This window comes from Pipistrellus hanaki (assembly GCF_964339955.1).
Source record: "Pipistrellus hanaki genome assembly, chromosome: 7".
NCBI classification, from domain to species: Eukaryota; Metazoa; Chordata; class Mammalia; order Chiroptera; family Vespertilionidae; genus Pipistrellus; species Pipistrellus hanaki.
In genome coordinates, this window is record NC_140509.1 from 85,466,026 (window position 1) to 85,479,829 (window position 13,804).

At 55.3% G+C, this 13,804-nt stretch overlaps 1 protein-coding gene across 1 annotated transcript in view; it reads left to right on the forward strand.

Annotated features, from left to right (window-relative positions):
• Window positions 1-13,804, forward strand: part of FNDC1 (fibronectin type III domain containing 1) — a 57,559-nt gene that overhangs the window by 27,271 nt on the left and 16,484 nt on the right. The window contains exons 8-14 of the mRNA XM_084889737.1: window positions 272-459; window positions 1,099-1,206; window positions 4,138-4,326; window positions 5,628-7,127; window positions 9,513-9,613; window positions 11,684-11,795; window positions 12,634-13,134. Of these exons, the coding sequence (XP_084745863.1) occupies window positions 272-459; window positions 1,099-1,206; window positions 4,138-4,326; window positions 5,628-7,127; window positions 9,513-9,613; window positions 11,684-11,795; window positions 12,634-13,134 (2,699 nt within the window). The remainder of the gene's footprint in view (window positions 1-271; window positions 460-1,098; window positions 1,207-4,137; window positions 4,327-5,627; window positions 7,128-9,512; window positions 9,614-11,683; window positions 11,796-12,633; window positions 13,135-13,804) is intronic.

Here is a 13,804-nt window from a genome sequence, read left to right on the forward strand (position 1 = left end):
CCCCCACCCCCTAAGGCACGTTCCTCATCAAAGCCACCTCCCCCCCCTTCTGCCTCTCTGCTCCAGCTTTTGAGATGTATGAGTTTCCAATAGTTGTGAAAGTCACCTTCCCTGTCCGCTTTAGACACAGTTAGACACCAAAACAGCCCCAAGTGCAGGCCTTTGTGCTCTGACTCCCATTTCCCTCGCAAAGTCACCGTTTCCGGGAGGAGGAGCCCGAGGCCCTCCTGGCGGGGCCGGGCCGGGAGCACCACTGCCGTGTCTCTTCCAGGCAGTACACGGTGCGCTACCGGGAGAAGGGGGAGCTGGCCCGCTGGGACTACCGGCAGGTCCCCCAGCGCCGCGTGCTGATCGAGGGGCTGCTCCCCGACACCATGTACGAGTTCGCGGTGCGCCTGTCGCAGGGGGACCGGGACGGCAAGTGGAGCACCTCGGTCTTCCAGAGGACGCCCGAGTCCGGTCTGTACGAGGGGCGTGTGGGGGGTCCGAAGGGAACGCCCCTAAAGTGAGATCCAGAGGCCCTTTAAGCGGCCAGCAGTGAGAGAGGCCAGCAGCGGCGTTTTAAAAAGTGACACTAACCCCTAATCTTGGCCCAGTTCTGATTGCACAAGGACACCGAGAAGCAGAAACTATTTCCTGGGGCCATGGCCCACCCCCCGCGGGCCGTTCCCAGGACTCGTCATCCTGCCCGGCGGCTCCGTGCGTCCCGTGTGCCCGCGGGAGCGTCCGTGGCCCCGAGGGGGAGGGTCCCTCCTGAGGCCGAGGCTGCATGTGAGTCTGCGGCCGGAGGAACTAGCGAGAACGTTATAATCATGTCTTTTTAAACTGTGTCTTTATTCTATAAAAGCCTTGATTTTAATCCTCTTGGAATATCTCAATACTGAGCAATGAGAGAAATTCCGAATTCCATCTCGCTAGCGGGGAGCTCCCTGGGAGCCGGGGACTCGGAAGCCGCCCGCCCCCTCGAGCAAACGCGCTCTCCTCCATCGGATGGCGGCGGCGGCGGCTCTGCGATGAGCCGCGGTGAGGGCGCTGCTATCGGCTTCGGAAGGTGCCCCGGGCCTTTTCAAACCTTGGACCCTTGACCTTGCTTTGCAGCTCCCACTACGGCTCCGGAGAACCTGCGAGTCTGGCCAGTCCACGGCAAAACCACGGCTGTCACCGTGGCGTGGGACGCCCTGCCCGAGACGGAGGGCAGAGTGAAAGGTAGGGAGCGGGCCGAGGGCACGAGGGCACAGGGGGCGACCCCCCCGCTGCGCTGACTTGGAGCGCCGGGCCCGATCACGGCCTGCGGCTGCACTGGGAACAGGGAAGCTACACGTCTGTGCGGCGCTGACCCAGCAGGCGAGGGTTTTCACGCGGGGTTTCCTATCGCTGAGACCAGGGGGTCATGAGGATGACTCCCACCTCTGCGTACACAAGGACCTGGGTCCGCTACCAGAGGGTGCTTTCCGGTTTTGACTATGGGAGTGACATCCTAACCTCGACCCACACCGATGACCCTTGTTTTCCATGTTCCGGGTCTTTTCATTGTGCCAGTGAGATCACGGAAAGGGGGAGTGAGCAGGAGCCCCAGGGACCATGAGTGTCTTGAATGGGACCAAAATCTTTTTAATGGGATTGAGAACTCAAGTAAAAAATCAAAAATTAGTCAGCTTTTAAAATTAATTACTTTGGGGGAGTTGAGGAAAATTTGACCTTAAAATAACAATACTGTACATTTACAAATAGGATAAAATATTAACAAATAGTTAAATTCAAAAAAGGTCTGTTGAGAATAGTAAATAAAAGCACAAATCCTTTCTTTTCAATTTAAAAACATCTAAGAACCTCTCAGAAGTCTGTAGAGATATTGTAAACTTTTCCCTTGATATCATTGATACAAACGTACCCTAAGGTACATTTTATTGTTACACAATCTTGGAAGACGTATTTAAGTCTTCAAAAACTATGAAACTTCTTGTCCAGAAACTATGGAAAGTTTGCGTAAGCTTAAAGAAATCCAGAAAATGACCACTGATTTTCCTTGAGGATTTCTCAATTGAAATAAATGGCTTGTTCTGTTTTGTACACAACTGTGTGCTGTCTTTGTTGACCTGTAAGGACCTTTCCATGGGACAATAGGAGGAGGTAGACATGAGATAGTCTTTTCTAAATGTAAGGCTTTCCCACTTTCTTGTTTAAGAAGAAAATATTGTACTATTCTTACTCTTTTTTTTTCCTAGTGGAATAAATTAGAAACAAATGAAGAGAAGAAATGTTTAGCTGGCCCCTTTAAATGATTCTTTTTATAAAAATCTGAACACTGGCTCCTTCTGGACTAAGTATCGTGGTAATGCTGGGAAGTGAGTAAGGACAGTGTTGGGCTGAGCACCCTTTTCGGTTATAAAAACATCCATCATGGCTCCGTCAGTGCCATTATTACCGTGCTGCTTTTGTCTTCGTTCCCTCTCCCACAGCTTGTTTACACTTCTCTCTCTTTGGGGAAAGCAGCTCCCGGCCAGTCAATTCAATATCATCAGAAATAAAACAGCTACTGAGTTATGTCCAAAAGAACCCACAGACTTTCATAAAGGTGAAAGGTGTGGTAATGAGATTGAAAATTCAAAATTATACCAGGACATTTTTTTTATGTCTGAGAACTATAAAACACAATAGAATATAATTTGACATGGTTAACTTTTTTTCTAAACGAAATGAATCCATAAAAATATCTGAATTACCAAATTTCATAGATAGGCATTCTTTTAATTTTGACTTCTGACCACCACAGATGACCAGTTTATTCACTTTCAACAAGCACACTTCTTTTTTCTTCCTACAAATGCTTTAAAAAACACTTTTTAAAGATTAGTTCATAGGTAAAAGAAAAGCTTTTCCATGCCTCCAGAGGAAGTATGACAATTGCTTGGTTTTTCTGTAATTCCGTTTTTTGTTAGCTCCCAGTCATATTAATTTGATAAGTTTTGTAAATCTTGAGGTCAGTGGGAGAAAATAACAGTTTTAAATAGGCTTTTTTATGGGACAGTGTTTCCATATAAGCATAGAGATATATGAGATCCTTGGACTGAATTTGCTATGCTGTCCAATCAAGGGCATTAAATGTTTATAGCTGTGGCCAATTAAACATAGAAACATTAGACAATGCATAAATCTATTAGCAACTTTTCCTAACAGTTTTAAATACTGTGCACTATCCTTGTCTGCATACACTGAGAGCTTTTATAATCCCTACAAAAGTGAGATTATATTCCAAATATGAAATTTAATGGGCTTAAGCTAAACCAGAACTGCCCCGATGATGTCACGGGAACCCTTGGAGATGTCAGCAGCTGTCCAGAATCCGTTCCTCGCAGCTGTCATTTCTTTTCCCACCGCTTCGTCCATTCAGGGTATAATTCTGTCAAGTAAATTGGCACAGAACTCCGATGGGAAAAACCCAAACACGACATAAATGTCTTTGATAAACTGTATGGAGACTGGCCTCGAGGGTTCCCTGCGCTGAATGTCCTGAGGACGGGCAACGCCAGCTCATTAACTGGCAGACTGTCCCGCTCCCGGGCGAACAGCACCCCTCCCGGCGCCTTTATGCTCCCACTTGCCCTGGCGTGATTGCCGGAGCATTCACCTAGAGACGAACTCCAGTCCCTCCCGCCCCTCCGGTCCATTCACCCAGTCCCTCCCGCCCCTCTGGTCCATTCACCAGTGATGCTCTCCAGTCCCCCTGCCCCTCCGGTCCATTCGCCAGTGATGCTCTCCAGTCCCCCTGCCCCTCCGGTCCATTCACCCACCCAGTCCCTCCCGCCCCTCCGGTCCATTCACCCAGTCCCTCCCGCCCCTCGGGTCCATTCACCTAGTCCCTCCTGCCCCTCCGGTCCATTCACCCAGTCCCTCCCGCCCCTCCGGTCCATTCACCCAGTCCCTCCTGCCCCTCCGGTCCATTCACCCAGTCCCTCCTGCCCCTCCGGTCCATTCACCCAGTCCCTCCTGCCCCTCCGGTCCATTCACCCACCCAGTCCCTCCCGCCCCTCCGGTCCATTCGCCAGTGACGCGCTCCAGTCCCTCCCGCCCCTACAGTTGTCTTCGGGACACAGCGCTGTTTTCACTGTCCTTCCAACCACCTGCCCGTCATTTCAGAGTACATCCTCTCCTACGCCCCCGCGCTCAAGCCCTTCGGAGCCAAGTCCCTCAGCTTCCCCGGAGAGACCACCTCTGCCCGGGTGGACGGGCTGCAGCCCGGGGAGCGCTATCTGTTCAAAATCCGGGCGGCCAACAGGCGGGGCGCGGGGCCGCACTCCAAAGCCTTCGTCGTCGCCATGCCAACAAGTAAGCATTGCGGTGGGACTCGCTCCTTTCGTTTCACGGGTCGCATCCTTTATGAACCATGGCTCTCGCTTGGGTTTTCACGATACTTTTCAGGCTGAGTTTGCAGTGACTTACAGGACATTTGACAGTCCCTGCAGAAAGCAGTCACCCCGAGGACTAAGATGTCACTGATTGCTGATAACATTAGTCACTCTTACGCTATTACTCAGACGTATTAATCGTACATCACCGTGTAACTTGGGGGGATGATGACAGGGGAAGGACATTTTTACAGGCGTGCTGCGGCATTTCTAGTTGTCAGCGCTCTTCAATTTCCAAATAGCATTTGAAATGCGTAGCTTGTATTCCGTTCCCTGGGAGTGAGCGTGACTCAGGAGAACTTCACTACCTTGTCTATCTGATCGGGATCGGAACCAGCAAGTTAACGAAACCCAGACACGGACTGGGTCTGGATGGTGCCTCCTTCCCGCCTCCCCCATCCACACCCCATCGCTGTTCTCTCCTCCGCGATGGGCTGTGCGGGTCCCCAGGGCACCCCAGAGCCACACCGTCTGTCCAGGAAGGAAGTGAAATAGGTGTTTGCTCCGGCTGCGTTCCCCTTCGCTATGCAGGTTCCTGCCCTGACAGCACCCCTTTCCTCACTCCTCTCTCTCAGGAAAGGGTAAGTCATAGGGGGCGCCCAATGTTTTGCCCACCTCAGGAGTCTTTTTATTTTTGGCTTTATTTTGGAGTTATAAATGTATTTATTACTGAAGAGATTTTAATAGGGAAGGAGAGAGCAAGCAAGGACACGTTAGGGGGACAGGGAACTCTGTAATGCTCAAAATTTACAAATCTGTTGCTCACCCAAGTCACCTCCCAGGCCTGCAACACAGCCCCACGCCTTTGTGTGCAGAGACCACTTTTTTATACCGGGCTCCTATAAAGGCCTGGCCTGAGCTGTGGCGCGTTTGTAGCACACCGAGAATTCCTTTTATTAGAAAAGTCCGCTGTAAGGTCTTGCTCTGGCAAAACCAATGGATGACTTCAAAGTACTCATTTGGGAATTCCTTCAAATACTGAGCTGGGACTGACCTTACTGCATGCATAGAAATTCTCACTCGTGCTGCTTAGAGCTTAAAGCAAAGGGACTTTCAAAGCAATTGCTGTAATTGATGGAAGGGTCCGGTGTTCCGAAGAATGAGACGTTGTCAGTTAAAACTTCCGGCCTGGAATGCCTCCCCTGCCATCTTTGATGCTCGCTTGGCATCCCAAAGCCTTGAATCTGGTCTCTGATGGCCAATCCTCTCCGTCTGTTGCAGCCAGGCCCCGGGAGGACACGGACAGCTGGAAGCAGGAGACCTCGCGGCCCTCCCCTGCGCCCCGGACCGCGGCCCCCCACGGCCGGCAGGCCCCGAGCCCCCCGGACCTGAAGGACGGGCTCCTGGCCCCCGGCGGGCTGCCCCGGAAGCCCCCGGCGGCGGAGCTCCCGGACCCCCGAGCGGACCCCCGGACGCCGCCCTCCGAGACCCCGGACCCGAGGCGCCAGCCCAGGCCGCCGGGCAGGCCCGTCCACCCCGGCCCGGCCGGCCGGGCCCGAGCGCCGGCGCCGCCCCGACAGGACAACGACTCGCTGGACGGCGAGGAGGACGAGCCGGCGCCGGGCTCCCCGGACCTCAAGGCCGCCCCCGAAGCCCTGCGCCCCAAGAGCGCGGCCGCCCGGCCCGGCCCGTGGCCGCGGGCCCCCCAGGCCGCCAGGCCGGCGCTGCCCGCGCGGAGGGCGCCCCACGCGGAGGCGGGCGAGGACGCACCCCGCGGGGGGACCCCCCGGCCGCCGCCCCCCGAGCCCCGCGGCCGCACGGAGGGCCCCGCCGCCCCCGCCACCAGGGCCGCCCCGGCCGCCCCGCGCCCGGCGCCCCGGACGCAGGCCCCGCGGAGGGCGGACGGTCACGGCCACGGCCACGGCCACGGCGCCGGGCGGCCGGCCGAGGCCACGGCGCAGACGCTGCGGACGGTCCCGGGACACGGCCCCGCGCCCCGAGGCCGGCCCTGGGCCCCCGGCAGGCACCCCGGCCGGTTCGGCCCCGGCCGCGGGCCCCGCGTCCAGCCCGCCAGCGCCCCGGCGCCCACCCGCGCCCCCCCGGGGCGCCCCACGCCCGGCCGCGGGCGGGGCCCGGAGGGCGGGGCGGAGGACGAGCAGCCGCTTCCGGCCACGGCGGTGCGGGGCCACCTGCCCGCCTCCCCCCGGCAGCGCGGCCCCCCGCGGGCGGCCAGCCCGCAGCCCGGGGACCCGCCGGCGGGGACCCCCGAGGCCCAGCTCCGCCCCGGGGCCGGCGCCCCCCGACGGCGGCCCGCGGCCCCCCACTCGGACCCGGCGGCCCGCGGGTCCAGAGGCGGCCAGCCCCTCCCCGAGGGCCCCGGGGGCGCCGGCGACGACGCGGAGCCCCGGGCCCAGGACACGGCGGCCGCCAGGAGCCAGGCCCTGGCCGCCCGGGCCCCGCAGTCCAACTCCGCATCGGCCGAGGACGAGGAGGAGGAGGAGGACTCGTGGCTTCCGAAGGGCGGGGAGGACCGGGACCCGCTGTCCTCGGCCCCCAGGCGGCCCCCCGGCCCCGCGGACAGGGGCGCCCCGCGCGGGGAGAGCCCGGTGCCGCGGCCTCCTCCCCCCGGCGGCCCCCGCGCCTCGCACCCGCCGCCCCGGCCCGCCACGCGCGCCCCGCCGGGCCCGGCGCCCACGCCCGTGCTGTCCCTGCGCCAGCGCATGATGCGGGCGCGCTTCCGCAACCCGCTGTCCCGGGCGCCGCGGCCCTCCTTCAGGCCAGGTACCTGTTCTCAGTTCTCCCTGTTCTCAGTTCCTCACCGTGTCCTCAGTTCTCCTCTGCCAGGGGCCAGGTACCTCCCCCACCGTGTCCTCACTTCTCCTCTGCCAGGGGCCAGGTACCTCCCCCACCGTGTCCTCACTTCTCCTCTGCCAGGGGCCAGGTACCTCCCCCACCGTGTCCTCAGTTCTCCTCTGCCAGGGGCCAGGTCCTCCCCCACCGTGTCCTCAGTTCTCCCTCTGCCAGGGGCCAGGTACCTCCCCCACCGTGTCCTCAGTTCTCCCTCTGCCAGGGGCCAGGTACCTGCCCACCCCCCCCCCACCACCACCGTGTCCTCAGTTCTCCATCCGCCGGGCCCAGGCCCTGTCAGCCCTTTGCAGACAGAGCTGGGGGGTGCCCTCCTCTCGGCCTTCTCGGAGGGTCCGGGGTTTCCCTGGTTCCCAGGAGGGGCTGCGGGGCTGCGGGGTCTGTGCGGCTGCCCCGGGCCAGACAGCCCGGAGGCCGAGCAGCCGTCCCACAGCCCCGGCCGCGGCCCTGGCCACTCGCCCTGACCGCCGTGGCACAGGCTCTGCACCGGGGAAGCACGACCCCAGGTCCGGTCCTGCACTGGGGCCGCTCTGAGCTGTTTCCGCCCCGTACGTAAGGGCTCAGTGAGAAAGGCACTTCCCGCGGGCCTGGGTCGGGTTCTTGTTGATTCTGCACACAAAGCTCTCATTCGAACACTCAGGCAAACTCAGATGCCTTGGCCATGAACTCCTCAGGGGCGAGAGTCTAGGTCAGTGGTCGGCAAACTCATTAGTCAACAGAGCTGCAAACCGGGGCTCGCGAGCCGCATTTTGCCGACCACTGGCTGAGACGTTGCACTCGGTGGGTGTTGTTTAAAACCGGTAGGAAACTCTGGTTTAAGACAGTTGGCACCTAGAGCTGAAACAGGCGGGGTGTGACTTACACTGAGGACGAAGGTAGACAGCTGTGAGCTGGGAACAGGAGTCTGGCTGGACCCCAGGGCAGGACCTAAGCAAAGCATTTCCCAGGTCCGCAGCCAGGTAAGGGGCGGGGCCCCTGGCACTCTCCCTCCTGGAATCAGGGCCTGACAGGGCAGCTCGGAGTGAACTATTGGTATTTGTTCATCTAGACAAGGTATTGTTCTCTTAGCTCAGTGGTTGGCAAACTCATTCGCCAACAGAGCCAAATATTAACAGGACAACGATTGAAATTCCTTTTGAGAGCCACATTTTTTAAACTTAAACTATATAGGTAGGTACATTGTTATTAACTTAATTAGGGCTCTCCTAAGCTGGCCTTTGCTAACAACGTCCTCCGTCTGATGGAGGCGTGAGGCCGACCACTGGGTGAGCTCCATGGAAAGACGGAACACGTGACTCACAGTGACGTCCAGTTCTGTTAAAGTGGACTGTCTTAAGCCAGCCCGAGACCCCCGGTAACACACAAACTCACGTGCCCTCGTACAAAGTCCTCAGTAAATGTTTAGTTTTCATTTACCGTTTGTGCAAGGAAATAAGTCTATGACCTGCAAATTGTCAGGGAGCCCAAGCCCTTGACCCCGTGGTGGGGGCTGGACCGCACAGTGCGCAGCAGAGCCGAGGGGAACTGTGGCTGAGAAATGGCGGGAGAGAGAGGAAGGGCAGGAGACAGGACTAGGTGGACACAGCAACCGGGAGGGCCGCTAGCAGGACCTTGAACTTCCTCCCGGAGTAGGTACTTCCCTGGCGGCCGGTAGAGCTCAGCAAGCCGTCAGCCCGGGCATTTGTACGTGGCGTTGGACGTGGGGACTGAGTCGGCCAGGACTAGTTGTGCCGAGTAAAGCTGCTGAGGAGAGCGGGACAGCAGCTAGACATTTAGAGACCGTTTTCTCCAACCCTCCCTCCCTCCAACTTCCACCCGGTTAAAACCCAGAGACAGCCTGGAATCCCCCTCTGGAGAGTTTACTTACGTTCTGCACTCCCATTCCTCCAGTACAGTCAGAAAGCCTGACTTGACTGTGCTCTGGACATTGGTATTTGTCATGTGGAAGTCACAGTTTAGACTAGGGGTGTCGAACTCAATCAGAGAAGGGGCCAAAATCTAAAATCCAGCCTAAATCGCGGGCCGAATGGTTTACTGAACAGTCATAAACTGACAATGTCATAAACTGACAGCAGAGTGCAGTGATGACAGCGCGGTGCGGGCCACATTGCAAGGCCTGGCGGGCTGGATTTGGCCCGAGGGCCTTGTGTTTGACACATGTGGTTTAGACTGTCATCATCTCATGGAGATGAGCCCCTGTCCGTGTTCTGTTTGAAAGGATGTTACCGCTCATAGGTTGGCAGGAAGCCAGCTCCGTAGGCGTGTGGCGTTGACCAGGCTCTGTTGCTTGTTTCCGGGCAGGTTATAACGGCAGGCCCAGCGTGGAGGGGAGAGGACTGCCCAGCACCAACGGCAGACCGAGCGGACAGAGAGTGATCAATGGCCCTCAAGGAACAAAGTGGGTAGGGTGAACTTCTTTACACGTCTTGGTTGTTCTCGTGCTGTTGGGAAGAGGAAGATGGTGGGCGTTGTGTGACAATAGTGAAGCAGTCTTTTCCTCTTGTTCTCTGGTTTTCACCACTCCTCTGTCCCTGTGCTGCACGATGGCATTCTTCCAGCCACCAGAGAGATCTCCGACCGTCCCGAGCCACTAGTTCTTCTCAGAGCGAATAAGATGAGGCCAGGGCACTCAGACAAAGGTCTGGCTAACCACAGCCGTGACAGAGAACTTGAGGCAGAGCCTCTCAAATTAACTTCTATTTTCCCAGTTTGTTTTTTGTTTTTTGTTTAGTTAAAAACACATGTTTTCTGCAAATTGTCTTAAACCCTTTGTCAAAAGGAGACAGAGTGAAAATAAGTGAACAAGCAAGAAAACCCTGAATCAAACAGGCAGTTTTTATCAGATCACCTTTTGGATCTTCCAATAATTGTTGTTTGTCTAAAATAGCAAATAGGTGTCAGTGTTTTATATATGTTTAAGTTAAATGACTAACTTCTTAGGTTTAAGAAAAATGTTTACGGATTTTAGGTGGCTTGGGGGCAATGGGAAGAACACTTTATAATATTCAGAGATTTGAAATATTTTTTCAAAGCATCAAAAAAATAATCATGGTGGAATTCCCAGTCAACACTTCCCATTTATAGCAATAAGGTTTAGGAAAACATATTGGACTTCATGAAATGGACAGTACAGGTTACTTAAAGCTAGATATTCTCATTTCTCCAAGGGACTGATATTTATTCTAGGAAGAAATACATATTAAAGTAAATATCAGTAAACAGTTTTGAATTGAACTGTATGGGTAGACTTCAAAAGTAGGGTCTGTACCCATGAGCAGTTATGTATCACTGAGTCAGGATCCATCAAAGTGGCCTGCTGCCAGGGGCTGCTTCACTGGTCTGGTCATGCACAGTTGTGGTTCTCAAACTTGAGTGTCAGAATCCCTGGGGCTTTACCAAACATGGTCTCAGGTGTGGCCAGGTAATTTGCACATCTGATAAGTTCCCAGGTGATACTGAGCCTGCTGGCCTGGGATCATACTCTGAGAACCACTGGTGTGGAGCATGAGTTTGTTCCTTCATAGAGATAGCAATATCTTTTTTTCAAACTTTATAATTCCTTAGGGCAGTTGTTGGCAAACCGGTTTGCCGCTCTGTTGACTAATGAGTTTGCCGACCACTGTCGTATACCACCCTTCTCCTCTTCGCACACAATATGCCACAGTTGCCTAATCCTCACAGCTTCCAACTACACGGTAACATTTAGTGTAGTCCAGCGGTTTGCAGACCACTACCTTAGGGTATTAGCCTTTTGCATACATATTATATCGGGCAATGTAATTCCAAATGAAGTTGTACAGTAACCTTGATTTTTCACATTAACAGTAAAGTAGAAGCATATCATGTTTCTAATATATTAGTAATGCATGTTCATTGCAAGAGGTGGAAACAATTCAGAAATACATGAAAAATATACTGAGCCATCCCACCTCCCTTTCCAAGGATCAGCACTGGGAGCGGCTGGGGATGTAGCCTTCTAGGTTATTTTCGCTGCAGTTTTAAGCTTATAGACACAAATGATTATATTTTTATTTTTGAAAAATCACCTCTGTAGTCTGAATTTGTATCAGGACACGCCAATATGTGTAGAAATTTTCAGTCCCTTTCTCTGGCCGCATGGTCTTCCATGGTGTGGATATGCCATCATGTCTAATGTCTGCCCCCATCCTGGGCGCTTAGGTAGTTTCCTGCTTTCCAGCAGCACATACATCGTACTCAGTGGTAGTTGTACATGTTTTGTATATTCCACAAACAAAGTAATTTACATGCCGCATGGGTAAGCAATTATAATAGGAACTACAATTGTTGTACACTTTATTTCACTCAGCCTTATGAGGGATGCTGACAGGAATAATGATTCCTGCCCCCTTCAGTGTTCTCTTCTGTGAAGCTTCATGCATGTACTCCTGCAGTCGGATGGCTGTGCCCGTTTGAATGTCCGTTATAGTCTTCCCTCTGTGTCACGGGTTTAGGTGGTGGATCTTGATCGCGGGTTAGTACTGAATGCGGAAGGACGGTATCTCCAGGATTCCCACGGCAATCCTCTGCGGGTTAAGCTAGGAGGAGACGGTCGGACCATTGTGGGTAAGTGAGGGTGGTTCTGAAGGAACAGGTCCGGGCTTAGCTGTGGAATAACAGTTCCTTTCCTCCTCGCCCTGCCTGGTAACGGTGCCCCTGGTCTCGTTACCTCTGGCCACGTGCCCCTCGGAGATAGCTGTCAGCAACACTCCAATGGGATCCGCCCTCCCAGAAAAGGTGGCACTCCCCTTTGTCCTGGAAATGGGCAGCCTCGAGCAGGAGGAGTCACCCAGCTCCGTCCCACTGGCCAGACCCTGCCTGCTGCCTGTTTTGGTATGGCCTGTGAGCTCAGGAGAGTTTTCACATTTTCAAATGATTGCAAAAATAATCGAAGGAGGATAATATTTGTGACGTGGAAATTAAATGACATCCACATTTCAGTGTTCACGCCCAGGGGCTCATGGGACATCGGAGACTCGTCTGTGCGCGCCTGTGGCCTCTGTCCCCGGCAGGGCAGAGCTGAGTGGTCACAGCAGGCGGAGTCTGGCCCATAAACTTGAGGTGCTTCCTCTGTGGTTGTGACAGAAAGCTTTGCACCCGGGTCCCAGGAGCACTTCCTCCTCGGGCTGGGGCTGAGCGGGGAGAGGACCCTCTCCTGACTGAAGACTGAGCATTGACGGGGGCCGGGCAGGCGATGACTGTTATTAATTCAGATGCAGCAGCTGAGTGATGGGCAGGATGGGAGCCCGGGGTGTCTGGTAGCAGCAGGCATGTCTGCCTCAGAGAACAGACTTCCAATGACCCTACCTTTGCCTTTTTACTGATTAAAATACCGGAATAACAAGCGTTCTATTTCCCCTGATTGTTCCCCTGGTTGCACAGACTGTGTTTGATCTTGTTTCAGATCTGGGAGGGACCCCCGTGGTGAGCCCTGACGGGCTCCCCCTCTTCGGGCAGGGGCGACATGGCCAACCCCTGGCCAGTGCCCAGGATAAGCCCGTTTTGAGTCTTGGAGGGAAGCCTCTGGTGGGCTTGGAGGTCGTCAAAACAACCACCCGGGCGCCCACCACCACCACCACCACCACCACCACCACCAGCACCACTACCACCGAGAGACCCACCACTACCCCTCGGCCCACCACGGCAACCCCGCGGCCCAGGACCACCACTCGCCGCACCGCCGCCACCACCCGCCGCACCACCACCACCACCACCCGCCGCACCACCACCACCACCACCCGCCGCACCACCACCCGGCGCCCAACCACCACCATCCAGACCACCACCACGCCCGTGCCCACCACGCCCGTGCCCACCTGTCCCCCTGGGACCCTGGAGCGGCACGACGAAGACGGCAACCTGATCATGGGCTCCCGAGGGGCCCCGGAGTGCATCCCTGAGGAAGGTAACCATCTCCATCTAACGTGGCCCACGCCTCTGCCTCGCTGCCTGCCAGTGGAGGGTCCACGGGCTGCAGGGAGGGGAGGGAGGGGTCTCGGGGGACGGAAACTAGGGTGTCTCTAATCCTACACGGTTTGTTCAGCAGCTCTGTGCCACAGCCAGGGCTGTCAAATTTAGCAAACAAAGGTATTGCACAAAGGTATTGCACAGGACAGGCTCACAATATAAATTACTCATCATTTACCTAAAATTGAAGTGTAACTGGGCTTCCTGGGTTTTACCCGGCAGCCCTTTCCACAGCCCAAGTCAAAAAATTAGCTAAAACACGGGGCATTATTAGTTTGGACTGGCAATTCCAAAGTGTGTCCCCTGCGTATCAGTAGGTTAGTATTTGTTAGAAAGATGGATGGATGGATGGATGGATGGATGGCACAGGTAGGTAGAGTTCGTAGCCTGTATGCATGTGGTCCTGTGATTACTGTGTGATTTAACCAAGGAGAAATGACTGTCACTGTGGGGCCACTCAGACCGTGTCTGTCTCCTGTGCGTTTCCGGGGAAGTTGTTCCCCAGCACATTTGGAGGGGACACTTGGAGGAGGCCGAGTCTTTTTCTTCCCGCAGGGAGAGGGGAAGTGCGTGTCACCTGCAGAGCTTATGTCTTTTTAAGCTACTGC